Raw genomic sequence first — 27,220 nt, 5'->3', positions numbered from 1 at the left:
AAAACACACCTTTAAATTATTTTAATTACAATAGAGCAACTTCCTCTGAAGATGAAGAGTGAAAAAGAACTAAGGGTGGTAGTGGACACTCTTCCTACTGTCTTTGGCATTCAGATTGTTTGAGAGCAATGACACTTCCAACTTCTTGCATAGAAACACCCCACTTACCTGAATTTTGAACTTTTTCTTCTTACCTGTGAGCGTTTTGACCTTTCTGCAGCCTGTGCTCAGGCACATCAGCAAGCTCAGGTATTTCAGAGCAAGAGATCTTTAATACTTCCTCTCATAGGCACACTTCAAACCTGTCCTTCACTCAGCCAGCTGGAGGCTGAGGTCTGCCAGGGCTGGGCTGGACATGCCCAAGCATACTTCCTTCTACATTGTCACATCTGTGACACTCACAGGAAACCTTTCCCAGCAGCAAACCCTTGCATTTTACTCACTCCCACTCTGATTCTATGATCCAGTAGATCGTAGTGCTGTGTTGCTCATAGCAGCTCCAGCAGCTCGGCTTCCCCCACTCTGCACCGCTCCACTCCTCTCCTCCTGACACTTCACAGGTTGATTAATAATTGTATTTAAAGTACCAAATTAATCCAAACAAAATTATTTATTTTGGCAGCATTAGATTTATAAAGAAGCTAACTTTAGCTTTGTAATTAAAATAAAAATCTAATGCACTAGAAACGTGCTTCCTGTGTGGGTTAGTAGAAGTAGAAAAGAATGTGTATCATTCTGTGTAAGGAATGAATCGAAAATTTTGGGTTTTAGAAGCTGTTCATACAAGACTTCATATCCTGAAAATGGAGTCCTATGTCATCAGCAACACAAAGGTTATAGACTATGAATTTTAGAGTTTTGGCAAAGGAAATCTAACTCTCCATTTCTCCTTCATCTTAAGAATTTTTTCCCCTTTCATTGTATCAGATGACTGTGCAGTGTCTTTATCTTATATCCTTTTTCTGTTTACTGCAGCATCACATTATGAAAGAAGCTCATACCAGGCACTTGCTTTTTAGTTTTGAAAGTATAAACTTGAGGTCTATTTGTGTCCAAGCCTGCACTGGCTGTGCTGGACTAGCACAAACCCAGGGGTAGGTTCTGAAACTATAATGGGATGCAAATTGTCCCAGTCGTTGCCTTGAGATTAAAATCCAAGGATTTGTGGATTTCTGCTAACAAGTTAATAGAAAACTAAATTGCAAAAAGTAAAAGGATATTTTTAGACCCCCTGTTTCTCATAAGAGATTACAGACAATTTATTCTGTTTGTGAGCCAGGAAGATTGGGCTGCAAGCAAAGCCTTCTTATGGCAGGTCTGGTGTGTTTATGAGAGCCAAGGAACTGAGCTGAACTTGCAACTGGGCAAGGTCCTCACTCAGGGCCACTAACAAAAGTCCCCCATGAGGAGAACAAACTTTCTTTCAGCTTCCAGCAGAGTGGACAAGTGAGGATTTCTTCTTGAATCTCAAGGAGGCAAGAAAGTTGTGGGTTCAATCTGGAATACTAATGATCTCCCCAGGTTTCTGCAAATCTGCTTAGCTTTCATTAAGCAAATCAAATCAAATCAAATCAAATCAAATCACTTTTCATTTACACTTTTCCATGTAGCTGTGTTCCAAACAACTTCAGTAGGAAAAAAACCCTGCAAAGGTCAGATTAGTACCTACTTGGGGCTCTAAACAAGCCTATTAATTTGGGGAAAGGCAGGATTTTTGATAGTGTTACCAGCTATGAAAGAGCTGAGGCACATTTTTGCAACCCTCTGCTCTGTGTTCATGTACATTAATAACAATGAACTTGGGGATAAGCTACCAGCTCCTTTAAACTGGCCTGCTTATTTTTAAGAAACTGTGAAAACAAATATTTTATAGGGGTTTTTAAAGAAACACTCATAGTGAAGCATTCAAATTCCTTTCCTGGTGTTTGATTTAAGGTATAAAAGTTAATTTTTTAATGTTATTTTTCATTTGAGGAAGAAAATTTATTTAGCTGTATAGTAAACATTGAGTGAATTCACAACTATTGACAAATATATAGGTATGATGGTCCGTAGGAAAACTTTTAAGTATTTTTTAACACCATTGTTCTGTACATCTAGTCATGTTGCTCCCAGCAACAGTAACCCTGCTGTCAGCTCCAAGACACTTGGTTTCAGTTAAAAATTCCCAAAAGTCATGGAAGTGCAGTATGAGCAAGCTACTCATGGATGACTGGGTAGCTGCTACGAAACCATGAGAGTGTAGAGGCTCACTGTGAAACAAGGGGGTACTAATGGAAGATATGCAGGAAAAGGAAAGGAAAAAGATTGAATTCCCATGACTGTTTAGTGAAGAGGGACTCAACATACACATTGTTACAGCAAACTGATTGTGACCCAACTTTTACAAAACATCGCTTCCCAAATCCCTACTAAATTAACAGCTATGATTGTGAACTCTCCTGCATTAATGTACAAAGGGTGTGAAATCAAAAGAATTTTAAATTGATTGACAGGAAACCAAACTTGTTTAAGTACAAAAAACGTATGTCCTCTGAGAGTAACTAAATGCAACAGAATGAAAGCTTTATATTAAATTTAAAAATGCTATCAATACACAATGCTACCTCAAGGAGAACAACATTCCTTGACATGCCTTTCATTTTCTCCTCTAACAAAGGAAGAAAAATTCTGATACAGTTTATATAAAACATTGTGCTTGTCCACCCAAAAATACGAATGTGAGGCAAAAGACTTTAGAGGAAGGCACCATTGTAGAAATCTGCTCTATTATTATCATCTCAACTTTCTACCTCCTGTTACTTGCATAACTGGCAGCTAAGAAACTGTGAATATTTTCATGATAAAGCTAATCAGCTTTGGAATAGCACACTGAAAACAACAGCAATACAATTCTAGCAGACTGTATTTTCAGAGTACACTCATCACAGCCATGAGAAGCATTCTCTACAAGGTATATTTCTGACATAACTTCAAGATTATCAAGTTAGCATATTAATTTTTTAGAAGATGAGCTTTTCTGAAAGCAATCTTCCTGTTTTAAGTAGTATTTGACTCTTGAAGCATCCTTTCCCTGCTTTTTCCTCCTAATTTCAGCCATTTCCTCTGTTCAACCCCTTCCTCCCCCAGTTATCTTATTTATGCCATTCTGCTGCAAGTCCACTAAATCAGTAAGGTCTTTGAGAATTTTTAACTTGGTAGACATGTTGTTTTTCAGCTCCAACAAAGATATCAGGAATGCTTTTATGCTATCAACATCATGGTATTTTTTGCTCCCTTATAGCCCAAATCTCCAAATAAATACAGTGCTGGAATGAAACTGCACAGGTGAGAGCATGAAAATCACTAAGTGAAGGCAACACTTTCAGAAACAGAGCAGGTAATATAAACACCAGGAAATACTCTTCCGTTTTCCCAATGTAGCTCTTCTCTTACAGGTAATAATAACAAAATATTCCATTGATTGAGATATCATCTCCACAAATATGGCAGCCTTGTCATGACTTGCAAAAATTGAGAAATATGACCAAATATACAGAACTTAACATTAACAGTCAATATATCATTCAAGGTTATACCAAAGTTTGTCAAGTTTAGCATTCTGCACTTAAATGTAGTTATTTTCAATACCTGCAGTTGCATTCAATTATTTTCTTCAGAAATGACTGTCTGTAGAAACCTATTGTGGGTAAGTCAGAGTATCAGTCTAAAAATACAGCTGGCACCATGAAACAGTTTCAAAAAAGTTATTTCAGTGTCTGGCTCAGCTCTTCAGCCCTTTTCCCCTCAACAGTTTAGTAGTATTCCTACATTACAAACCAAGTATGACTACAATTTCAAGTTCCCAGCATATCACTTTCAGACAAAACAAAGTGAGAGGTAGAGTTCTACAGGTAACTTTTAATGCAAGTCTTGAAAAATTGAGAAGATTCTGATATTCCTCCCTTCTCAATACATGGGATTGCATTTATTTACATGTATTTTTACCTTGCGCTATACGTTCACATTACCAGTTACCCTTCTCATTTTTAAACAACAGCACAAATGGTTTATAGTCATGACACCTCACAATAGCCTTGTTTTTCATTTATGCAAAATTTAAAAAAATTAAGCATAAATACATTTTTTAATCTTCTGGCAAGTCAGGATTTCATTCTTATTTATTAATAGCTGTGTCTGGCAAAGCACACCAAAGGTGCTGATACTCATGACTAATCTAGATGAAGTTCAAGTTAGCTGACAGGAGGTAATGTTCTTCTGTTCTTCATTTGACTCTTACTCATCCCAGGTATCTCCATATTTATTTACTTTAACTAAAGAAAACAAAAGAAAAAACAAAAGTAGTCATGTGATATTTTAACTGCCAAAGTTTATCATATACAGTACCAAAAAGTAATAATGAAGTGCACTGTCATCTGATGTGGTGCATGGGGAGAGAGTCAGTCCCAGCAAAATAGACATGTAATTAAAGCTACTTTTGAATAAATGGGGAGAAGAGTTTGCTAATCACTTTACCCTAATGAATTAATATTCAATCAGGAGGCCTACTGTGCTAATTCCTGCTCTACAGAATTTGCAATTATTTTAAAACAAATGTAACACGTGGATGAAACAAAGACAATTGGAGGAAACAGGCAAGGAATGTTACAATAAATAACGAGGCTACATAATCTGGTTACATGCACTGTTGGATGGATTCAGGGTAGTTAAAAACATGTTCAAAGAGAAACAAACAGAAATCAGTAATCCCTACTAGGAAACTACTCAGCCATTATTATTTGGCACCTTCCTTTAGCATAGGATTGAGTCAGAGAGGAAAAAAACCAGGGTAGTGGTCTAACGGCTTTGTTCAGAAGTGTGCTATTGTAACTGAACAACAACCAGAAAGGGAAAACAGGCTCCCCTGAAAGTGAGCTGCAAAGTTCTCTGTAATTGACTGCCATCAATGCAAAGGCTAAGGATGGTTCCACTTGATCTAGTAGGAATGTTGACACTAGTCAGGCACCCCTTCATAAATCCGCTTGCAAGTTAATAATTAAGCTCACTGTTTATTACTAACTATGCAGCAGAACAAGTGGAATAGAGAAAAATGGTCCTTGTCTCTGTGAGCTACCAGCAAACTGAGCATAATGCCCTGACAAACCTCTTTGGAGTGACTGATATTGCAGTGAGACACAGTGAGAAGCTCTCTCAAAGTAGGATTTGATTTTCATTTCTATTACCCACTGCAGCTGAACAGGCTGCACTCATTCCCTGGAAAATGGGCCAGTCTAGATCACTATGCAGATGCACGTATTTGTGCCACTGCAGGGAAGGGAGAAGGCACCAGCAGATGGAAGTTAAGCATTGCTTAATGCTGGTTCAAACATGGTTTGGTTTTCCTTCCATCCTTGCAAGGGAGGGCAGAAATCACAGTCTCCTATTTGCTAAGGACCCAGAGATAAGAGGATGAGCCAAGGGGCAGTATGAACTAGCAAAGTATGAACTAGCACACAGCAAGGAACATCTCCAGTTTGACACAAGAAGCTAAATCCAGTCATAGCTCACAACATCAGTGTAATCCCTGAACTGCAGATTTAAATGTACTTGCATGTGTAAACCAATCCTGAAATTCTGTTACACCCTCCTTACTCTTTTTCCTTAAAAATGAGAAGAGATACTTTAAAAAGTCTATTTACAAATCTTATGTACCACTCAGTTCTATTCTCAAAGCCCAAGTACAGCCTTCAAATGGAACACAGAAATGTAACAGAAATAATGCAATATTTGATCAACATTTTATAGAGGTCTTTTATATACCTCGACTAACTAAAAATAAAGTAACAAATGCACATTCTCATTTCACAGCCCCTTTTGCCATTGAATATGGCAACGTTTTCAGAATGCTGCTTAACATTTCGGTGTACGGCTCACAAGTGACATTTCTAGGCTTTCCTTTTGTAGAGAAGGATCTTGAAAAAGAAACATTGTGTAAATCCATGAAGTGTCAGTCCATGGAATTCAAAAGCAATCTGAAACCGCAGCTTCAATAATTTTTTCATTTCTCATTTGGCACAGTCACATGATAAGAGAAAGCCTTTTATTTTTGAAATAACAGATAAAAATCATTATAAAAAAATTGTTTATAATTTTTTTTCAAGACTGCAGATCTATCCAAAGATAGATGATCTGCAGAAAGCAATTCACAAGCATTGAAGAGACTGACGCTCTTAAGCAACACTGTTCCAAAGGCTTGTGTGCTTCTTCAGAACTTTTTGCTTTAATACACTCTTCTTACTACCCATTATGCCTAATAGGAGACAACAGCTATTCCTAAAAGTCTTGTTGCAACATGGCTGACAAGACTGGGCAGTGCACACAAACCCAAACAATTCAAGGTGATTAGTCCATCAGTGTGCTAAATGGTATAATGTCTTGCTACAATTGTTTTTACAGATGCCACATTAAATTTTAAAAGTTCTAGAGCAAGCAATTATGAATTCCTTCTGTGTTTCAAAAACTGATTGAGTCAAAAAGTTTTCTGAATGACGTCTTATTCTTCAGGACATTGCATTCTTATTTTGCTCTGTAAAGTTTTCTTTTTCACTGTGAAAACAAATCTCAAAATTGCTGCCAAATACTGTTTCCTTCCTCTGGGTTTTAATGTAGAAAATGAACCTCTACAAACAATGCCTCTATAGAAATCCACTAATTCCACATGAAACTATTCATAAAAATAAATACCCTCCCCTTCAAACCATCGACCATGTCCTCTATTTTGAGAGAACAATGCTATCTAAAACACACACCCCCCTCCCATAGCTCTTTGCTACAGCTCTGAGCTCAGAGAATTCTTTGTGGAAAGAGTTTGCTCAATATACTTAATGAAGCAAAACTTAGGAGCTTTTCAGTATGGCACCAAGCAATATGTTCAGAGGAAAGGAATTACAATTTTCTATTGGATGATCAAAATTAAAAAAAAAAAAAATTAATCTGAAACAGGAAACTAACAGGCCATATGTATCAAATATGAGATACCTGCAGATACTCTAAATATAAATCTCTTAAAAGGTATGCAGAATTAAGCTGTGTGTTTGCAGCAACATTATGGCAAATACCCGAATTTTGCAAGTAAATCAGTACATACCTTCCTTAGCTGGTTTTTCCTGTGAAAGCTTGCTTGGAATTTCTGTCTTTGGTGGTTGCATTACATCATATGTCTGCCTGTGTTTATTCCTTAATTCCTCATATGTAATGCCTTTTTTTTTACGACCTTCTTCTGGAATTGGAGCAGGTTCTGAAAACAAAACAAAAAGAAAAGTATGGCATAACACACCAAAATTTGGCTTCAACATGTTCTAGAATACCAGTTAATTACTCATCAATCCCAAATTAAAAGGGGCATGACAGCTGCAATTCTAAACACAACAGTGAGTGCATATGATCTTCAAGTAATCCGTTCCTTTTTTCTTTTTAATTTTGTCAAACTGCTCTGAAACACTGACTCTTAATTAATTTTCTTCATTTTACCATAAGAAATTCTAACAATCATGTGGTAGTTGATGGATAAAAAACTCTAGTCACTTTATCTAAAATTTACAATAATTATATGCTTGAGATACATATGATTTCTGAAGAGAAATCTAAATGAAGCTCAACAGTTTACATTAAGGCTTTAAATTTTGCTTTCAAAGAATTAGGACAGTATCTATCATATGATGCCTGACATCATATGATATCCTTTTATCTATATTTATAATGCAGAATCTTGGTTATATAATAAGGGTTTTGCCAACTACTGATATTTGTGATTAAATGCAATAATTTTTTGACACATTTGTATCCAATACTTTCATCAAGTTGCATGAAAGGGCTTTTTAGTGAAATAAAATATTTTTCATAAGTAAGTTGAAAAAATCCAAACTAATTCAAAGTACAAAACACTGCATTTGACAGTAACTTCCTTCTTTGTGTACCATAAACACCTGAATTCAGAATCCTGCTTTTCCCCTGCAATAGTTGAGGATGGTTCATACTGGAAGGAAGGGAAGAGCTGCATGGTACTTGAAAACCTTTTAATTCTCTGGGAGAAAATCAGATTATTGGTTGATAGAAGACAATATGCATTCAGTTCCCAGGAGACATAAATGTTTCTCACATTGTGAAAAAAATTTTTAAAAAGTTTAATGTCACAGAGTTACATCAGTATCCAGTTACAGCCCCATGGATGGTGGAACTGCAATCACCTTGGAAGGGCCAGCAGGCAACTGGCAGGCTGTGGTTTATTCAGTGCAGTGAAGGGATGGCATATTCCCTTTTCTTTCAGTAAAGAGCACTTTCAGTCTGGCTGAGTTTTTTGCAGGTTTAGTTACTCAACAGATAGCACCTTATAAGTTAATTCAGGATCCTTACTTGCAATTAAAGCAATTTTCAACTAGAAAACCCTGAATCTAGTTTACAGTTAGAACACAAAATAAAATTTATATTCATCTTCTGTGTAAAAACAATTCTTGTAATTCTTTCAGCTCTTTCATTCAAAATCACAGTATTGTGCCATGTGTGTTTGCATAGGGTGAGAATATATAGTTTAATAAGAACAGTATCTAAAAGAAAGGCAAGAATCTTTGCAGTACAAACTGTTAATTACTAAGACTCACCTTGAACAGTGTAATCAGTAATTCCTGTAGGTGAAGATTCATTCAGAGAAGCACTGAATGGAATGGGTTCATAACTTGAGAGGGCTCTATCTGTTGAGCTGTAATCATCTGAATAGCTAGAAGGCGGGAATCCAGCTCTTGGAGGAGATGACTCAGTAAATGACTGAGAAGTCTGAATGTCTGAAGAAATGTCTGAAAATTCAGATTTACGACTGGAACGGCTGGAAAAGAGTAGCACAAAATATTAAATATGAAAATACTGAAGTTAAAAATGGAACTGTAAAAGTAACAATAGTTGCAATTCAATAATACATTCTTTCATTTAAAATAGTTTAGTTTCCAACTGAATCATATCTTTAAAAAATTTTGGGATGTTTTGGGTGTTTTTTTTACATTGCAAAAATTTCTATAGTCCCTTCCCTAACATTCCCTTCCTCACAGAATCTTAGCTCATACCTCCAGAACAAGAGAGAAAAGAGACAAAACATATTGCACTTTACAATAACTGAAGTTACAATCCTTTTTCCCAAGGAATCTTCAGACAAAAACATCCCACATCAGACACAAATAGTACATGCTGTGCCCATGTAACTAGTGGCAGTATAAACTATAGTTTATTTTAAAAGCCTTTTAGGAAGAATTTGATATTTAAAACTCTTCATCATTAGAAGGTGCTGAACAGCAGAAGAAAATTGAACAGCTATCTTAGGAAAAATAACTATGAGAATTAATCAAGTTACTGAAAAAATATTAATGAATTTTCCCTTGGGAGAGAAAGATAATACCATATAAAAAATATTCTGGAAATTGGTGGCAGATATCTTGAAGTATTCATCATATTCTTAGAATGGCCTCGCAAGCCACTACACAACATGTCCCTCTATCAGGAATGCCACCACCTCGTGCCACTAGAACATCTCTAGAGTATTTATTACTTTTTACTTTTAATTTTTGCTAATCTGTACTTTTTGTTTCCTATGAAAAACATTTGCAATTAGTCTTTATTTAATTCTCATTATAAACATACAGAACAAAGCCATTTTATTGCCTCAATTATCCATTCAAAATATATGCAAACACAGCTTTAAAACACTACCTAATCTTTTAGCTCCCTACAAGTTTTTAACTGCAAATCAAATTACCAAAATACATTCATTAGTAGACATACAGTGCCCAGGAAAGTGCAACGATTTCTGTTGCTGGGTTAAAAGGGTAGTGAGTATGGACAAGAATGCAATTGAAATGAATTTAAATTATTTATTCAACCAAGGAAAAGGAATTTATCACTTAGCAAATAAAACTTAACAGATACAAATGGGCAATTGACGGCTGAAGGAATTCATTGGTGTGGGAGAAGATGGTACTTCAACAAGTTCTCATGAAACACAATTAATGAGCATGACAATTTCATATTCGAAACTGGAGGGGGTGAAGGGACAACTTCAATTCCAATTCAGCTGATTCTATACAGTAAGTGCATGAAGTGGTAATGCCAGAAATTGTTTATGGTTTTATGACATCAAACATTTCAGAATAAAGGTAAATCCTGCAAAATAAAACTGTAATAAATCTGAATTTATAGTGTAATTATGAATGTAAGTAAATCCTTTATAAACATTTAACAAATCTCAGTACATACACAGGAGAACTACTACTCACTATCCAAACACTATTCTCCCAGTTTTGAATCAAGGGTTTAAGTGACATATTCTGAAAGCAGCTTGCAATTAAAAACCAGTTGAAGTAGAAAGCATTCTGGAAGAAAACAGGAAATAGTTTAAGAACCTGATGAGTTTCTCACATGTACAGCATAATGCTGTTACAGATGTAAAGGATTTAAACAAACAGCATTAAGTTTGACCACCATGCTTCTTCCTGCACTGATATTGTTTACTGAGCTCTTTCCTTTGATAAACACTGAAATCATTTCCACCCTTTTCCTACTTCAATCAAACTAAACTATGGGAAAAAATTCCAGAATGTAACACTATTTTATTTCAGTTAATTTAGTTTACTTCAAAACTAAGAAGGCAATTTGTGCTGTCATTCTTCTGTAAGCAAATTCCATGCTAAACACTCTTAATTTTACAAGAAATAGAGTTTGCTAAGTAAAATGTTTACTTTTCTACTTCTCTACTGGTCAGTTGCATGTAAGAGCTCAAAATACATATTTTATAGCTTTCAGATTCCTGAAATGGGTAGATTTGAGGTAATGGGGAAGGAGGAAATGTGCAGCTCTGAACGTGTTGGAAAGCTGCAAAAGTGGTATTGATCTGTGAAGTGTTTAAAATACCCTATTCAGAATATGTTTTAGATTTAAAATATACTTAAATTCTTACTTAGGTGAACTATGTCTCTGAGCTTGTCGTAGAACATCTCCTATTGGAGAATCCTTCAGTTTCTTAAATTTCTCGCTACAGATTGGCAAGTAGGATATCTTTCCAGCCAGGTATCCACACATTCCAGCAACTTTTTAAAAAGAAAAAAAGATGGGTTTACATGCTGTACTATAATATCCAACATTGTTTTAACATAATAATTTCAAATAAATCATGTAGTATCTTGAATAAAAGAAAAACCTGTTCAGATCTAAACCAAAAAACATGCAGTAATCATCTCTGCTTCTTCTGCAGACAAAGGGTACTAAAACCAAATGCAACAGATGAACAGACATAAAGCAATGATTTAGACATGGTGTGAGCATCAGATGATTTCAGCTAGTACTTGGTAAATGAAAGGTGACCAAAAAAAAAAAAAAAACCAAACAGGAAAAGAATTGCATCGTTTTTTCCCAAGATCCAGAAATCACAATTAATTATCAAAGATCAGATAAACCTATCAGAAATAAATACAGGCAATAAATTCTGTTAATTCAATCCATCATAACAGTCAGATCCTGAAAGGCTTCACTAGTATGAAAAGAGGTCTAAATCAATTTAGCAGCAGGCTCAGTATCTTCTGTAAAGGATTCTGTAATTTTGTTGCCGAGGGCAAATAACTGAATTAGCTGAGCCCTTATAATCACTAAGCAACAGTTTCAATTTAGAGAATGAGCTACTTCCATTTGGTGCAAAAGACATAAGAATAAATTACCAAGATAGGTCTTTCTGGGCTTAGAACTTATGATTTCCATCACTGGCCCTTTAAAGTTCCTTGAGTGGGTCAATAGTATATGAAGGATTCCATGGGAATCAACAGGTTTCTTGTTGACTTTGTAGGAGAAAATTACTAGACCCTTCTTTAATGTGTAGCATTTCTTAAGGATAGAGACTAAGATTCTCGATTATCTTTAAGTCAGGAAAAGGTTAACTACCAGTAACATTAATCCTCTGCAATTGTCAGCTATAGATTACATTGCTTGGAAAGCAACATAAAGGGGATTTTACCCCAGCCTGCTGTACTGGTACTGAAACTGTGATTCCTGTTCTAATGTCTTATTTTCAAAACAAGGGTAAAAGTCCTTTTCCAAGGGAATAGAGAAGAACAGCCACAACTATGAGTGAAGTTTACAAATGAGGAATGTAAGGGTTGTTTAGTTGTTTAGCAGGTTAAAAAAATTTAGCAGGTTAAAAAACACCTCATATACAATAAGTATGTGCAAAGAGAAAAATGACAAGTTCTCCGATTGGCCTAAGAAGAATTCAAACTAAATATTTAGCAAAATAAAGCTTAACAGAAAGCTGATTACTCTTTTGCATAAATTACAAAGAGAAAGTCTCTTTTTCTTGAGGCCTTCTAGTAAAGAAAAAGGGAAGTATCTCTCTAGAAGATGTTTCACTCGAAGTAATTATTGGCCAAAATATTTGGTTTAATTTATTACAGAACTAACAGCCAGATGATCCACATTTTTGAAGCCAGCTCAGTAAATTAGGTACTGTTCTTTGCTTCTACATTCGCTGCTCAAGATCTTAGAGAAGCTGATTAAGCATGGCCCATTGCAGACTAACATGAAGTGCATACAGGCATAGGAATCCTCCCCATCTTTGTCAAAGACACAGAGGGCCAACAGCTCTCTGCTGTGTTGAAGGGGATGCTGTCCATGTAGTGAATCAGGCGTGACTAACTAGAAGTTTCAGTAAATTGTCAAAAGTACCTAGAAAACCACTGGCAAAAGTATAGTAATTCCTACAGGCAGACCATCCTGGCCAGTCCAGCTGCACCTTATTTTTTCCCCCAATTTCAATAAATTAGTTCTATTAAACTAGAAGAATGTGGCTGTTGTGTGTAAGAGTGATTGGGGAAATAGCAGTTCTATTATTTATTAGAAATGTTTGTGTTATACCATTGTTTGGTGTTCAAAGAAAGTAATCGGAATTTAGCATAAACAACTGGAGCCCTAGTCTCTCACATTCATTTATCTGCTCAAACAACACTTCCTTGACCACAAATCATGGGGTTTACCCTCTTCCCACTGAAGTAAACTGGCTGTATCTGCACAGATTGGCAAGATGGCAACTTCCTGTTTTACTGTCCTGTGTAACATTGAAAAGGTTAATTTATAAAGTTAATAATTTATTTTTATTATATTTAATCCAAAAATCATTCACATGAAATTGCTTTTTTCCTACAATTGTACATACATAATGTACAGGAAAAAAAAAAAAAGTAATTAAAATAGCCTGAATGGAACACGTGAGATACATGAATAAAGACCTTCAAATTAGGAAGGGAGGGGTGGGTGTATTCTGGCAATGTAATTTAAACTAAGGTTGCACAGTATCTATTTACAACGTTTTTATCTTAAATGATTATGTTATATTTATCAAACAATTTTATACAAACCTTATAAACAAAAGTTGTCCAAAACGTGCAGTACAAATTCAGACAGTGAATAAATCACTGAATCATGGTTTGGGTTGCAAAGGGACCTTAAAGATGATCTTTAAGGGACCTTAAAGTTCCAACCCTGCTGCCATGAGCAGGGATGCCTGTCACTAAACCTGGTTGTTCAGGGCCTCATCCAACCTGGCCATGAATACTCCCAGGAATGAGACATCCACAACTACTCTGGGCAACCTGTCCATGGTCTCACCACCCTCAGTAAAGGATTTCTTTCTAACATCCACTGTAAATCTCTCCTAGTTTAAACCATTGGTGACACTGGGCATTAGGAAAAGGTTCTTCACTGAGAGGGCTGTCAGGCAGGGAAGCAGTCACATCACCAAGTCTGTTAGGGCCTGAGGAGCATCTAGAAAACACTTTAGTCACATGGTGTAACTTCAGGTTGTTCTGTCAGGATCAGGGAGTTGGGACTCTGCTCCTCAGGGGTCCCTGCCAACTTGAGTCACAGTGAACTAGCCAGCCAGTCTCAGGGGAATTACATCTGCATAACAGAGCCCAGAACATACAGCATGAATACAAGTGGAATTTATACACAGCTTTACTTACATGCAACTTTAATAAAAGAGCCAAATCTTGAGCTATCTCTTAGAACACCTGAAAATAAGGATGCAATCAGATATTAAGATAGGATATATAATATTACATAATATATATGTAATTAATATTAAGAATTAAGTTAAAAAACCTCAACTGTAGTTATGTTTGTAGAAGCAGGGTACTCTTTTACACTTCATGTTAAAGAAAAATTTAAAAAACCCTAATATCTGAATTCTCCATAAAATTGAAAAATCTAGAAATGATCTCTTTAATCATATTTAATCACAGGGTTATTAATACACTGAGAATATACTGTTTCATAATCAGTGAGATACTGCACTTGTCACACAACATAAAGCACACATGAACTTAGATTTTAAGTTCAGCTCCTTGTTTATGTTGAGGAACAGCAAATCATGTAGCTACAGAGTCTGAACTTCTTTTAGTTACAAGTACATTGGACATTATATTACCATAATAACTTTCCTAACAGCAGAAAAATATTTCAACTGAGCAAACCAAAATGAAACTGAAATATTTTTACTTTACCTTTTCTAATTAAGAAACTAGTACCAAGCATGCTCACTGCAGCCAAAGGAAAGGCTGTGAAGAAGAAAAAAAATCTGCTTAAAATACAATTTTCAATATTTTCAATCACATTTAACAAATGTGCAATAGAGTTGCTACACCTTCCTAAACTAATTTGTATAATATAAGGATATACATAAAAAATCAACAAACTGCATATATATTATCATTGTCAGTGGAGTTTTTAAGACCTACTATAAATTATGTGGTACTAGTTAATGAGTCATTCTGACTGCATTATACTTCATGCTTCCTAAAATACAAAAGTCACTGTCAGATGGAATAAAGTTCTCCAGAAAAGATTCCAGGTCTAGCTACAACCTGCACAAGATACAGGGACAATGAAGTAACAAACACAACAGAAGGCTTATAGGCTTAAAGTTTAGATATGCCATAATGAATTTCAATTTCATGCAAGTCTGAAAATGTAGATGTTATGAAAAAGCTCAATGACTTCCAGGAGAAATTTTTGCTACAGCACTAGACAGCTGAAGTGTTTTGATGCACACAATTTGCAAATTAAGTTCACATTTGAAGACAAATTATAATTTTGGAGAGCAAACTATTAAAGAATACTTTGCAAATTAACAGCTAATTCCCTCAAATTCTGACAGGTCTAAACTAAGGAGTCCAACCTGCATTCCGGGTAAATGCAACTAGAGGTCACTTTTAAGACTAAATATTGGCTCCTTGGTTCAAAGCAAGATTACAGCAAAACTTCAGAATAGAGAATAAAACCTTCCAACCTATTAGATAATAAAAATCCGATGCATTTAGAGATTCCAGACCTAGATTTTCCAAAATTTACTGTTCTAGATTTTCTGAGATACAAAATGACAGCACAGACTTGAAACTAAATTGTAAAAGAAAAACAAAAATCCCCAAAATCAACAACACTAATAAAACAAATCAAACAAAAAAAAAAAAAAAAAAAAACCCAACAAAACAAGGGGAAGGAGATTGTGTAAAGGAAAATATGATCAAAAATTATTTCAGAAGATTTCGGTCTAACCCTTAGAAGTTTGAAATTATTTATCAACCTAACACAAACATTCCAGATACCAAAACCAGGCTATACTAGTATGTGAGCATATAAGTGACCTGAAATGGTAAATTATTAACTTAAAAAGTAGCTAAATGAAAACTGGCTTAATATCTAAAAATTAATATGAATTATTCAACTGCAGTGAAAAAACCCCAAGAAAACAAACTCAAATCGGAAAACATTAATGCTACAGGCAAGGAGTACTTTTTCTGCTTCAGGAACAAAATAAATCCAGGGAAAATAATGGAAGGCTGATATATCAACAGCATATAAGGATGGTAATATAATGTACCCGAGTTAAAAAAGTTTTATGGGAAAAAGTTGTATCAGTGTGATTTGATTTTGTTAGCTAGATTAGAAGTGTAAAAAATAAAGTTGAAGGTTGTAGTGTGAATTTTTAAGAGTGTAAGAATTTATACAATAATGTGATTGCAAACTAGTAACTCCAGTAAAGCAATATATTAAACTGAATTGTGAAATGACTAGAGGCAGAAGCTGTCAAGACAAATTATGTCAAAACACAGATGGTTTGTAAGAATGAGTAAAATTTGCTACAGCTTGAAATTTGAATAAATGAACTGAAAATGCACAAATTTACAGTAACTTCAGTGAATCACAAAAGCTGACACAATACAAAGTGAGGATTTCAGGGCAGTCACACAAGCAGCCTCCTGCAAAGGGGACTTCCAGCAGTATGCATTTAATACAGTGAATACAACATCCTAGTATGTGTATGCAGAAAAGGAAACAAAGAGAGGAAACCTAGAAAACGGTGATGGACTTAAGACTCTCCCAGCGAGATAAGGGCACAGTTCACAACTCCTGAAAAAGAAATCTGTTACTGCTGTAGCTCCCTAAAGAGAAATAACTCAAGAAACTAACTTAGGGCTTTCAAGTTATACCTACAAGTTGTTTCTTCAGTAACTACATAAAGATGCACAGGGCAATGAGCTACATTGCCAAGCAGCAGAACAGCTCAGGAACAAACACCTCTCTCTCCTCTTTGTCTTACAGAAGAGAGATTATCAATAAACCATAACCAGCATCACTGTACCATTAATGGACCTGCCTCTTTCACTTATAAAATTATACAGAAAATGGCTACTTTTTTTGCAAATATGCTGAAGATTTCCAAGTATTTGTGTAAAAGTGGATGACACAAAACAGAACTTCGAATCACTAATTCAAAATCACAATGCCTTAAGATCTGCCCCTGAAAGTACTGCTTCCATGAGAAATCAGAGCCCCAGAATGCTAAAATTAGCAAATCAGCTGCTAAATTCTTCATCTGTCCTGGTTTTTGCCAAGCCACCTATCAGCATCAGGAGTAACCTACTAGTGTGTGAAAGAACAGCAAGTAGCAATCACATCAGAAGGCTTGTTCAAACCTCATGACCAGGGATACAAAAATCAAGCATGCCTTGAACCTTAGGGTTACAGAAACCATGCACAGACACAGCAATTTCCTCCAAAAGTTGAACAGAGTGACTACTTAAATATTGCTCTCTTCACAAGTCTCTATAAAGATGAAAAGCAATGGTTATAAGTTAAAGTATTTTATTCTTGCATGGTAAAGATAAAAATAAAAATTGAAAATAAAAATGCAGAAATAACACAAAAAAGATATTCCAGTAATATAATGTGACTCATTAATTAGATCTATATTCAGACTATTATGAATCACATTAAAATATGAAGTGATCTTTTTACAAGGCATGACACTTAGAAATTATGTTGTACCTTTTACAAAACTGCAGCAAACTCTTAATAAATACTACATGGATCAGCATTTGCTGGGATGCAATTCCAGTATATGTGAAGCTTGTTAATGCACTGCTGTGCTATACTGACCCAGGTCTTCTGTAATGCCTCAGGTAACAGCAAAAGCTAAGGGTGGAAGAAAAGCAACAAAGCTAAGTGAACTTACCTCTATACCGGAAACTCTCTTCAGCACATTCCTTGAGGAGTCTTCTTTCCTCCTCTGTTGGAACATAAGGCCTAGGTACATCCCTCTTTCATTAGGGAAATAAATTAGAAAAGAATGGACAAAAGAACACTTTGGGGGCATTTTTCAATTAGAAAACTTCATGTCTAACTTTCACACCTTGTAGCTTCTATACTTCCACCCAGCTATATTTAAGAAATCAGCGCCTTTTGTTCATAAATTTCATATGAAATATGTAATTTAAAAAATCCAGTGCTTCTAAAAATGACATTAGAGAGCAGGAAGAAAAGCCTGCTTTGGTCCCTCCAACCAGCTGACAAGTGATAGATCATTAAGCGCCTTTTTAAAGTATTTCTCAGGGTTTCAAAGACAGAGTGTGTTGTGGTTCATACGGATGTAATTCACTGAGAGCTGACCAGCTGTTTCACCAGCGTGTGAGAGGTTTGTGCAGAGGTGCCTGACCCTGTCCTGCAGTGAGAAGTGTGTGAGAAGGCACCAGGGGAAGAGAATCACAGAATCAACTGGGTTGGAAAAAACTTCTGAGTTCACCTAGAGCTGAACATCACTCTGTCAAGGGAACAGTGGCACTAAGTACCATGTCCAGTCTTTCCTTAAACGCCGCTAGAGATGGTGATTTCAGAACTTCCCTGAGCAGCCCATTGCAATATCTAGTGACCTTTCCTGTGAAGAAATTCCTTCTAATGTCCAATCTAAACTTCCCTGGTGCCGATGCTCCCCTGGTGCATAATACTATGGTCTCTTGTCCTGTCGCAGGCTGCCTGGGAGAAGAGGCCGATCCCCAGCTGGTCACAGCCTCCTTTCAGGCAGCGTAGACAGTGATAAGGTCTCCCAAAGTCCCCCAACCCAACTCCCCCAGCCACCCCTCGTAAGACTTGTACTCCAGACGCCCCAGGAACTCTGCTGCCCTTCTCTGGACATGCTCCCGCATTTCAGAGCCCTTCCTGAATAGAGGAGCCCAAATCTGAACGCAGTACTTGAGGTGTGGCCTGAGCAGTGCGGAGCAGAGGGGCACGGTGACCTCCCTGGTGCCGCAGGCCACACTATTCCTGACACAGCCCAGGATGCCACTGGCACCTGAGCACATCGTTGGCTCACGGTCGGACAAGAACATCTCCCTACCTGCTGCCAGCACCTCCCGCCCGGCCCCCGAGAGGCCTCAAGGGCACCGGCCCCGCGTGGAGTTCAGGGTAGGGGCGGCCGAGCGGCTGACAGCAATCTCCTTTCCCTGGCCCCAGCCCACCGCCTCGCCCCCCAGCCATGTCAGGTTTCCCCGCGGCAGCGACGCCGAGCTAGCGCAGTTACCTCGGCCGCGTCGCCGCCGGGTCCCGGTCCGGGTCCCGGTCCCTGCCCGGCCTCCATGGCCGCCGTGACCCGGAACTGCGCGCGGCGGCGCGGGGCGCAATGCGCGTGCGCACAGCCGCCTCTGCCGCAGGGCGGCCGGGCCGCGGCGGGGCTGGCTCGGCTCGGCTCGGCTCGGCTCGGCTCGGCTCGGCTCGGCTCGGCTCGGCTCGGCTCGGCTCGGCTCGGCTCGGTTCGGTTCGGGTGCCAGCTGTGGGGACGGGCTCGCCTTCCTGCTAAAGAATAACCAAAAGCTTTGCCTGTCCCTCCCTAGCTCCAGCTGTAGGTACGTCACCCGCAGGTTTGCTTAAGCGCTTGCTGAAGGTGGGTGGCCAGAATTTCCTAAAAGGAAAGATCTCTGTTGCCGAAAAAAATGGGTTTTCTGAATCAGGACTAAGCAAGGTGGGCAACTCTTGAGCTCGAAAGTGCTATAAATTTAATGGTTAGGATTGTCTTGGAGTGAAAGACTAGGAGGATGTGTGCTTCATTCTAGCTAATGCCGTGGAAATGACAGCTTTAGAGGATGGTTGCAGTTTATGAGAAATAAGGAAAAGTTGAGGAAAAAAATGGTTTTGATAGTGCAGTGTATGCCTTGGCATTTTCTTGTAAACAAGAAGTACTGTGGCTTGAGTTCACCATGTGCGATGTGCCCGTACTTGCCTGTGGAATGCACCACTCCTTTAAGCCTTTCCTAGAGCAAGCCATTGTCTCTTTACCCTGGAATTTGGCTTAAATTGCTGCTTTCTGATGGGTGTACAAAAAAAGGGCCATGCCTGAAGATAGGAGAAGGAAGGTTTTTGTGATTGAAAGGTCAAAAATTGGTAGGGAACTATAAAAGGAACACTGTGAATATGTGAAGGGCCTAGGGCAAATGGACTAATGAAGGCTGTAGAGATTGGATTCTTGAAACAAGATGGGTGGATAGAACCAGAAACTATGTAAAGAAACTGTATATTGATTTTTTTCATATCTCTCATCATACAATAAATACGTTTCTAATTTACATGAGATTGGAAGTAATTTGTGTGGTCAGGCAATCTTTATCTCTGCTTGTCACCTGGGCCCATGCTAATGAAACATTCTCCGATACATGACCATCCATGATACACATTATTAGTTAGAACACAAAAGATTTTGCCCTCATCAGTTCAAGACAGTTTTGTTTATGGGGCTACAGCACATTTATTAAGACAACTTCTTTCATGGTTTTCCCATTTATCTTTCAATACATTCTAGGCAAAGAACACAATAGGTTTTTTAAAGCTTGAACTTTTGTGGGGTAGAACATGCTTATGAATTGCTCCTTCTCTAATACAGAGTTTCAGTGGGGAGGAAATGGCAATCAGTCTCCTTCATTGTATAAAATAATGGCTCTGAGCTGCTGTTTTGCTTTTCTATTGTAAAATTAATCACTATTCGTTCAGCTTTTTCACTTCACTGTCTTCAAGTCTCTTAGACTTCTAATGGGGGAAAAAAAATAAAATAATGCAGCAGACTGGTGAGTTTAGTATCCATTCAAAAATCTTACCTAGTACAGCCTGCTTATGAGATACTTAAAGGTTTCAGCTGGCTACATACATCCATTTGTTGGCTTAGAACTTCAGTTGTAGGACCAAATGCAACATAGATGGTAGAGCATATCCACATCCTTGGCACTTCATTCTCTGTACTCAAAACCTGGTTTTGGAGTTCATTCGTTGAAAGAAATGTTAACAAGGACACCCTTTCTGACCCTCTGGCCTATTTTTACAACTTCCTTTAAACTCATGCTATCTTTCATGCAATTATGAGAACTTCAGTTTTTGATTGGTGATGGCATCACCAAGTCCTTCTGATAAACATAAAACATTGTTTTCTTGCAAGGCTTAGGGCTAGATATTTATCCCCTTTGTTGAATACTATTTTCTCTACTTTCTGCTTTAACAGGTGCCATTATGCAATATTTTTTGTTTATAAATCTATGCACTAGAGCAGTTTTTAGAAGAACTCTCTTAAACTGTTAGATTTAACAACAGGCAAGACGGTGGTTTGAAGCTTCAGCAGCTGTTTTATAATTGCTGTTCTGTGTTGTTTTAAACACAAAAACAATAGATTTTTTTGTAACAGCATAAAGTTACATATTTTGGGCCACTTTAGGAGTCAAAATTATTTTTAGAATTATTACAACTCATGTACCTATGTCTCTAAACTTTTTATCTTTTATGATTCAGTATCATGTAAGAATGAAGAATATATTTGAGATTCAAAATACTGTAATATAAAAACTTAATAGTTAGCCTTTAGAAATTAGAAGTTATTTCTTGTGAAAGAGATACCTTGTGAGAAAAATGAAAACTTTCAAATTATGAGATTCTCTAAAAACGAACTGATTACTTAGGTTAACAGGTTGGAAGGTGTGAAAGTCACATGGTTTCTAATTACAGTACTTTGCAAAGCAAAGTGATGAATATTCAGAATTCTTGGAGGTGGAGCTCAAAGAATTATTAGGGTGAGTTCTGTGCAGTCTGTCAAGTGGTTTAAAAGTCTACCTTACTGATAACTTCTTTTTCATGCCCTTATTAACAGTCAGTTAGAGGTTTTATATGACTCTGCTGCAAAACAAAGAGCTGACCTAACAAATAAGTTTTACAATACTGTATAAGACATAACTAAAACTCTTAGGTATATGAAAGAATTGGAGTAAATGCTGATCTGGTAATGAAAGTCTCCAAAACAAGTACTGGAAGTGTATGCGCTCAAGTACATAAAACAATATGGACGGTGATTTTATTTTTTTTCTGTTGTTTTTGGCTTGGTCCTCTGGACGATGCAGCAAAATGCAACAGCTGAGAGGTTCTGGTGGCTGCCAAGAGTTAACAGGACTGTATTTGGAAAAAATCTCTCCATAATGAGGAAATAACTGTGCCTCATAAAAAAAAAAAAAAAAAAAAAAAAAAAAAAGAGCATTGTTGTAACTACTACCAGTGGCAAACAAAGAATCAGTTATTTGCCTGAGGCATTATGGCACATCAGCAAGAACCAAGAGTGGGTGTCTTTGAGGAGCTGATAGTCAAAGCCTCAATTAGTAAGGACTTTACCCACATAGATAATGATTGCTATTAATATTAACTGGTACTGTGATGTATTTTGAAAATTGCTTTACATGTTAACTAATCCTTAAAGCTATTTTGTAAAGCTGGCTATTTTGTAAAGGAGTGTTTGGGTTTTGAAAGTGTACATCCTGTAAAGTTCAGGTGCTTAGAGTTAGATACCAGTGCTCTGATTTTCATTGGTGGTGAGGTTCTGCTGCCCATCTCAGTTACATACATTTATTGGGAAGATCACTAAGCCCCTAACTCAGAACAACTTCAAAATCAGGGGCAACTTGTGACATACTTTGCTTCAATCAATTGTCTGAAATGATGCACAACACCAGTAGCAATGAATCCTGTTTGTCTTGTTAGGTGCTCTATGACCCACGTTTGGAATGTGGTACAATTGTTAAAATACAGTAAAATCTACTCCACGAAATTCTTAAATCAACAGGGAAGAGCTAACCTCAGCTACCAGGATACCTTTATTTTTTTCCTCCTACTTTTTTTTCCTACTGATTTCTGCAGATTGAAGTACATCATCTGTCTTAAGGTTACAGCAGCACATGGACACAAGTAATTGAGCACGGAGGGGCTTTTACTCCAAATAAACTATGATCCTACAAAGTGTGGTACAGAACTTTGAATTTCTAATAGAAATGGTTGCAATTGTTGTGCTGGTTCTTTTGTGCACTTTTCTTTGTACTTTTCACTCAGTTCTGGTTTTGTCGGAAATGCTTATTATAATACTGTACTTTAACAGTGGGAAAATGTTGACTTCAGGATTCTTTCTAAAACTTTTTCAAATCTTATGTTGTTTTATCACACTTTACATGTATTTATTTTTCTTTCTTTCACCCATATCCCTGTGGGTTTTTTTGTTTTGGTTTGGTTTTTTTTGTTTGTTTGTTTTTTGGTTTTTTTTTTATGCCTGGAATCTTTGAGGCACTTTAACAGAACATATAGTTACTTTCTAACCAGTTAAAGAGTTAATGTTTCTATTAACCATGGCTGCCAGATCTTTGCATTGTTTAGAAATACATTGTTACTTCCAACCACCAGACCTGTTGTATAAGTGAAATCCTGGCCAGTCCCAGTGGCATCTGAATTTCCTGAGGATGATGTTGTGAATTATTTCATTACTCCGCCTCGCTGCCAGTGCGTTGCGATAAACCTTGCAGCTTGGCGCCTGTGGGAATTACATGAAATCAAAGCGAATATCAATGGCCAGAGCAGTCCGAGCGCTTTATGTGCCATGCAGGGGTGGCGGCAGCTTGCCCTGCCCTGCCCTGCCCCGCAGGCTTCCTGGGAGCCAGGCTGCTTCTGCGGGGGAAGCCGGCGGCTCGCGTTGGTAGAACAACGCGACTAATTCCTGGCAAAAAGGCGGTATCTCAGCATTTGTGCAGCTGGCCGAGACACAAATATTTGCCCTTATTCGCTTGGGGGAAGGGCGGATTTTCCGATCGCTTCCTACGGGCGAAAGGAGCCTGACGGCGCGGCGGGACCTCTGCGGGGCCTCTTGCCTCAGTAGCCAGGACACTTCCTTAATGTTCCCCGGCCACGCTGATGCCTGCCCAGAAAGCCGTTTGATTCCCGGCTACGTTGACGATACCGGCCATCTTAACAGCAGCGATCTGTCCTGCTGTCTCGGCGGGCCGGAGGCTCCCTGGGGCCGGCGCGCTGCGGGGCTGCGCGGAGCTGCCGGGGGTCGGGGCGCTGCCCGGGCAGGAGCCGGGCGGCTCGAGGGGAGCGGCGCCCGAGCGCTTCGGGGGCAGGACCGGCCGCCGCACCGGCCTATCACAGCCACGGGAAGCGGGCGGGCACAGCCAATCGGGGGCTCGGTTCGCCCCTCGCTGCCTCGCGATTGGTCGCAGTTTGTAGGGGCGGTGCCTCGAGGGCGGGCCGGGCGCTCGGGAGCCAACGGGGAGGGGGCACGGGGGCGGGGCCATGTGAGTGCTGCGCGCCTGCCCCAGTGAGCGCCGGGGCCGGGAGGGGCGGCGCGTGCCAATGGGGCGGTGTGGGGGGGGGCGGGAGCGCCGCGCCGGGACGTCGAGGTGCCGGAGGGGAGAGGCGGCGTCGGGATAAAGCCGGCGGGGGATGCCGGCGGCGCGCGTCGCTCACCGGCTCCCACCAGGGTCGCTCTGAAGCGGGGGGGGAACCGCAGCCGCGCTGAGGTAGGCGGCGGCGCCCGGGGCTGCGGCAGCTTCTACCGGTAGGAGAGGTGAGGCGGCGGCGGTGGATCTGGTCGTGGGTGACCGGAGGGACGAGAAGGCGCCTTGCCCCGACGGGAACGGAGCCCGCGGGTTGTGCTGTGCGGCCCCTGGCGCTGGCCCTGCCCCGGCCCTCGCTGCTTTGTTTACGGCGGGGAGGGGAGGGACGTGAGGGAGGGTAGCGTGTGGCCGGGCGGCCCTGCCCGGCGTCGCCGCGGGGGCACGAGTAGGGCCCGCGCTCCGTCTTCTTCCGCCCCTTCCTCCCCGGCCGCGGCCCCGCCCGTGAGTGCCCGGCTCTTTCAGCCCGCGGCCCCCGGAGCCCCCGAGGTGGGAGCGCTGCTCGCACAGCCCCGCGGGCCGAGCCTAAAGCGGCGGCCGACGCCGGGCTCGTCCCGCCCCACGCCCGCACCCGTCCGGCCGGCTCCGGCCGCCCCTCGGCCAGCGGGGCCGCGCAGCCGCCGGGCAGCCACCGCCGCAGGGGATGGCGGAGCTGGGAGCGGGCCAGGCCGGCCGGGAATGGCGGGACGGAGCGGGGAGGGTGGCACGGAGCCGGGCTTTGTTCCCGGCCCCGCCCCGCCTGGGGTGCCCGGGGGCTCCGGCGGAGAAACGCGCGTCCCGGCTCCTGGTGGGGAGGGCGGTGCGGGCGAGCAGCGACGCCCCCGGCTGCCCGTGCCGCCCTCCGCTCAGCTGGCCCGCTCCCCCGCCTTCGGGGGAAACTTGGGAGACTTGAGCGGCAAAGTAGGAGACGTGTGTGCGCGCCCTTCGCTGAGTGTGCAGCGCCTCGCTGATGGAGTCACTCTGAGGTGCTTTTAGGACCAAGTTTGGCTTCCACAGTTTTTGCAGCCTCAGATAGCTGCACTTGTGTGGCTGTAAGTATTGAAAGAGTTTAATTAGTTTTTCCTTCTCCACCTTTATGTGTATGTTTCTAGTATTTTGGTAATGTGATAATTTTTGTTGCTCAGTGGACGGTTCAGTTTGTGTCGTGGCCAGAAATCACTGTTTGGCAATCCGGATATCTCTAGCTGAAAAATCCCGGGGAATCAGATGGAAAGCATAAAAAAAAACCCTCTGAAAACCCAACAAATCCCAAATATTTTGGTGATCACTTATACTGAGGGAGTTGCAAAAGCAATTTGCTAATACAGTCTTGAAGGCAATCTGGAAACAAGGCATCAGGAGTGTAACCTGGACTTCCTTGAGAATTACAAATCTGAAATGGACATTAAGGAAGAAATATACTAAACCAAAAAACGAGTTCTTTATTGCTTTGTGCACTGCATATCTCCCTGCTGCAGACTTCATGGAGTATATAGAGTACTTCGAGAAAGAAGATGATTTGCTGATTGAGGATTGAGTAAAGAGTGAAATTAACTGTAGTTTCTTAAGAAGTATTTCCTCACCATGTCATTTCCTCAGTAGACTGTTTCAGTTGCTTTGCTTCTGCATCGTTACTGTCATGCTGAGGGTATGTGCTGAATACTTGAGAACCTCTGTGAAAGATCTTTTAACAAGTGCTGTAAAGCCACACTGATTCTTATCTTGTGACACTGTCTCAGGAAGGAAACAAACCACTCTGTAAAAATTGTGTTGCAGGTTTAGTAAGTCACGTACTTGGAGATGAGAACAACATTTTCAGTGTCAAAAGCTTCCTTTATCTGGGGTTTGTAGAGGTCCTTAGTGGTACTTGATGGTGGTTGTTGGCAGTAGACAACCGAATTCCCTGAGCAAATTGCTGCTGTGAATGACTCCTTATTTATATTCCAAAATTGATTTGGTTAAAGTCTGTGCTGACTTCTCTGGAAGTGGTTTCCTTGGAGCAGAGTGGTGGTATGTTGCTTTGGGATGTTGTAGAACATTGTTGCTGAGCTTTATTTGAAAGGAAAAGTTGTTTAATTCTTCTGTGGGGTTAGTTAAGGTAAAGTTAGAAAATTCAACTAATTGTGATTCTGTTTGGCTGACCTAAGTGAACCAAAGCATAGTGATAGCTGGTTGTCACGTAATAGCATAATGCTTTTAAGAAGGGAAGCTGTAGGTTGTGGAGGCTAAGGCAAAAAGTAGAACATTTTTCATGTTACTGTATTAATGCTTTGCAGAGTCATCCAGCTAGGCTTCAACAATTCAAGAGTGGTCCTAATATGTTTCTTTCACTGTGAATTCCACTTTCTAATTTTGGTTGATAAAATTAATTGGTATGCTGAAAATTTTTGCTGATACAGTTGAGATCATGCTGTCTGTATTTACTTTTTCTGAGAACTTAAGAAGATTATAATTCCCTTCAGTGGCTATGCATCAAGGAAAACAGTTTGGAAAACTGTATTCCGTGTCAGGCATGAGTAGCCTATTCTATATCTAGCTTTGTATTTCAGAGGGTTTTGTCTTCTTCATCTTGCTGGGTGAAGACTACTACATTATTGTGTAAAGGGCCAAAGGACAAGTTTAAATTTTTTGTCTGAGTTCCTTAAGAGATGTGAAGGCAAAGCTTTTGCTTCAGTGGACTTGCATAATACAGGACAGGGGTGTATAATGTGCTCCTTCTAGCTTAGAGTGCCATGAGTTTTTAGCAGTTTTTGCCTACATTTAAGCCTTAGTTTAAGAGAAACTATAGGTGTCATGCAGCTAATGTCAGAGTAAGGAGTTATGTACGCATTTGGGTTATGTGAGTTCCTGTGAGCAAAATGAGGATAATATTTCAGGGTTTGTGACCCTGTACCTGTAGGTACTGGCCTGCCTTATCAGTAGAAAATGCAATGTAGCTTATTGTCAGTGGGAGGGCAGCTGGCCTAGCACACAGCCTGGCTGTGGTTTGCTGCTCTGTGCAGCTTCTGCATGCTCGCACCCAAACAACTTTGAACCTTTACAACTTTTGTATCTGTAATAATCCTCCTAGGAATCACAGTGGGCTGGAGAAGTGTTGCAATGTTAGGAGGTTTTAGAATTCAGCATTATTCTTGTCTGGTCTTGCTCTAAATCCTGATGAACTCTAGTTA

At 39.7% G+C, this 27,220-nt stretch overlaps 2 protein-coding genes across 4 annotated transcripts in view; one reads left to right on the top strand and one right to left on the bottom strand.

Annotated features, from left to right (window-relative positions):
- Positions 1 to 3,882: 3,882 nt before the first annotated feature.
- On the bottom strand, positions 3,883 to 19,050 carry OCIAD1 (OCIA domain containing 1). The gene is made up of 8 exons (XM_079305580.1): positions 18,917 to 19,050; positions 17,576 to 17,660; positions 14,565 to 14,618; positions 14,025 to 14,072; positions 10,976 to 11,105; positions 8,637 to 8,857; positions 7,127 to 7,276; positions 3,883 to 4,313 (listed from the first exon to the last, which is right to left on the bottom strand). Exons 1-8 carry the CDS (start codon positions 18,971 to 18,973, stop codon positions 4,276 to 4,278), a joined length of 783 nt encoding a protein of 260 aa, XP_079161706.1. The 5' UTR covers positions 18,974 to 19,050; the 3' UTR covers positions 3,883 to 4,275.
- Positions 19,051 to 24,042: 4,992 nt separating this feature from the next.
- Positions 24,043 to 27,220, top strand: part of FRYL (FRY like transcription coactivator) — a 158,657-nt gene continuing 155,479 nt past the window's right edge. Inside the window, exon 1 of one of the 3 annotated variants that reach the window (XM_079305556.1) lies at positions 24,043 to 24,197. The gene's annotated coding sequence lies outside the window, so the exon portion shown is untranslated. Of the gene's footprint in view, positions 24,245 to 24,887; positions 25,103 to 27,220 lie in introns of those variants that run through there. The other 2 variants (XM_079305555.1, XM_079305557.1) reach the window with 2 other exon arrangements.

This window comes from Erithacus rubecula, assembly GCF_903797595.1.
Source record: "Erithacus rubecula genome assembly, chromosome: 5".
Lineage (NCBI taxonomy): Eukaryota > Metazoa > Chordata > Aves > Passeriformes > Muscicapidae > Erithacus > Erithacus rubecula.
Note: the sequence above shows the minus strand (reverse complement) of the source record. Positions and strands in the feature narration are given on the sequence as shown.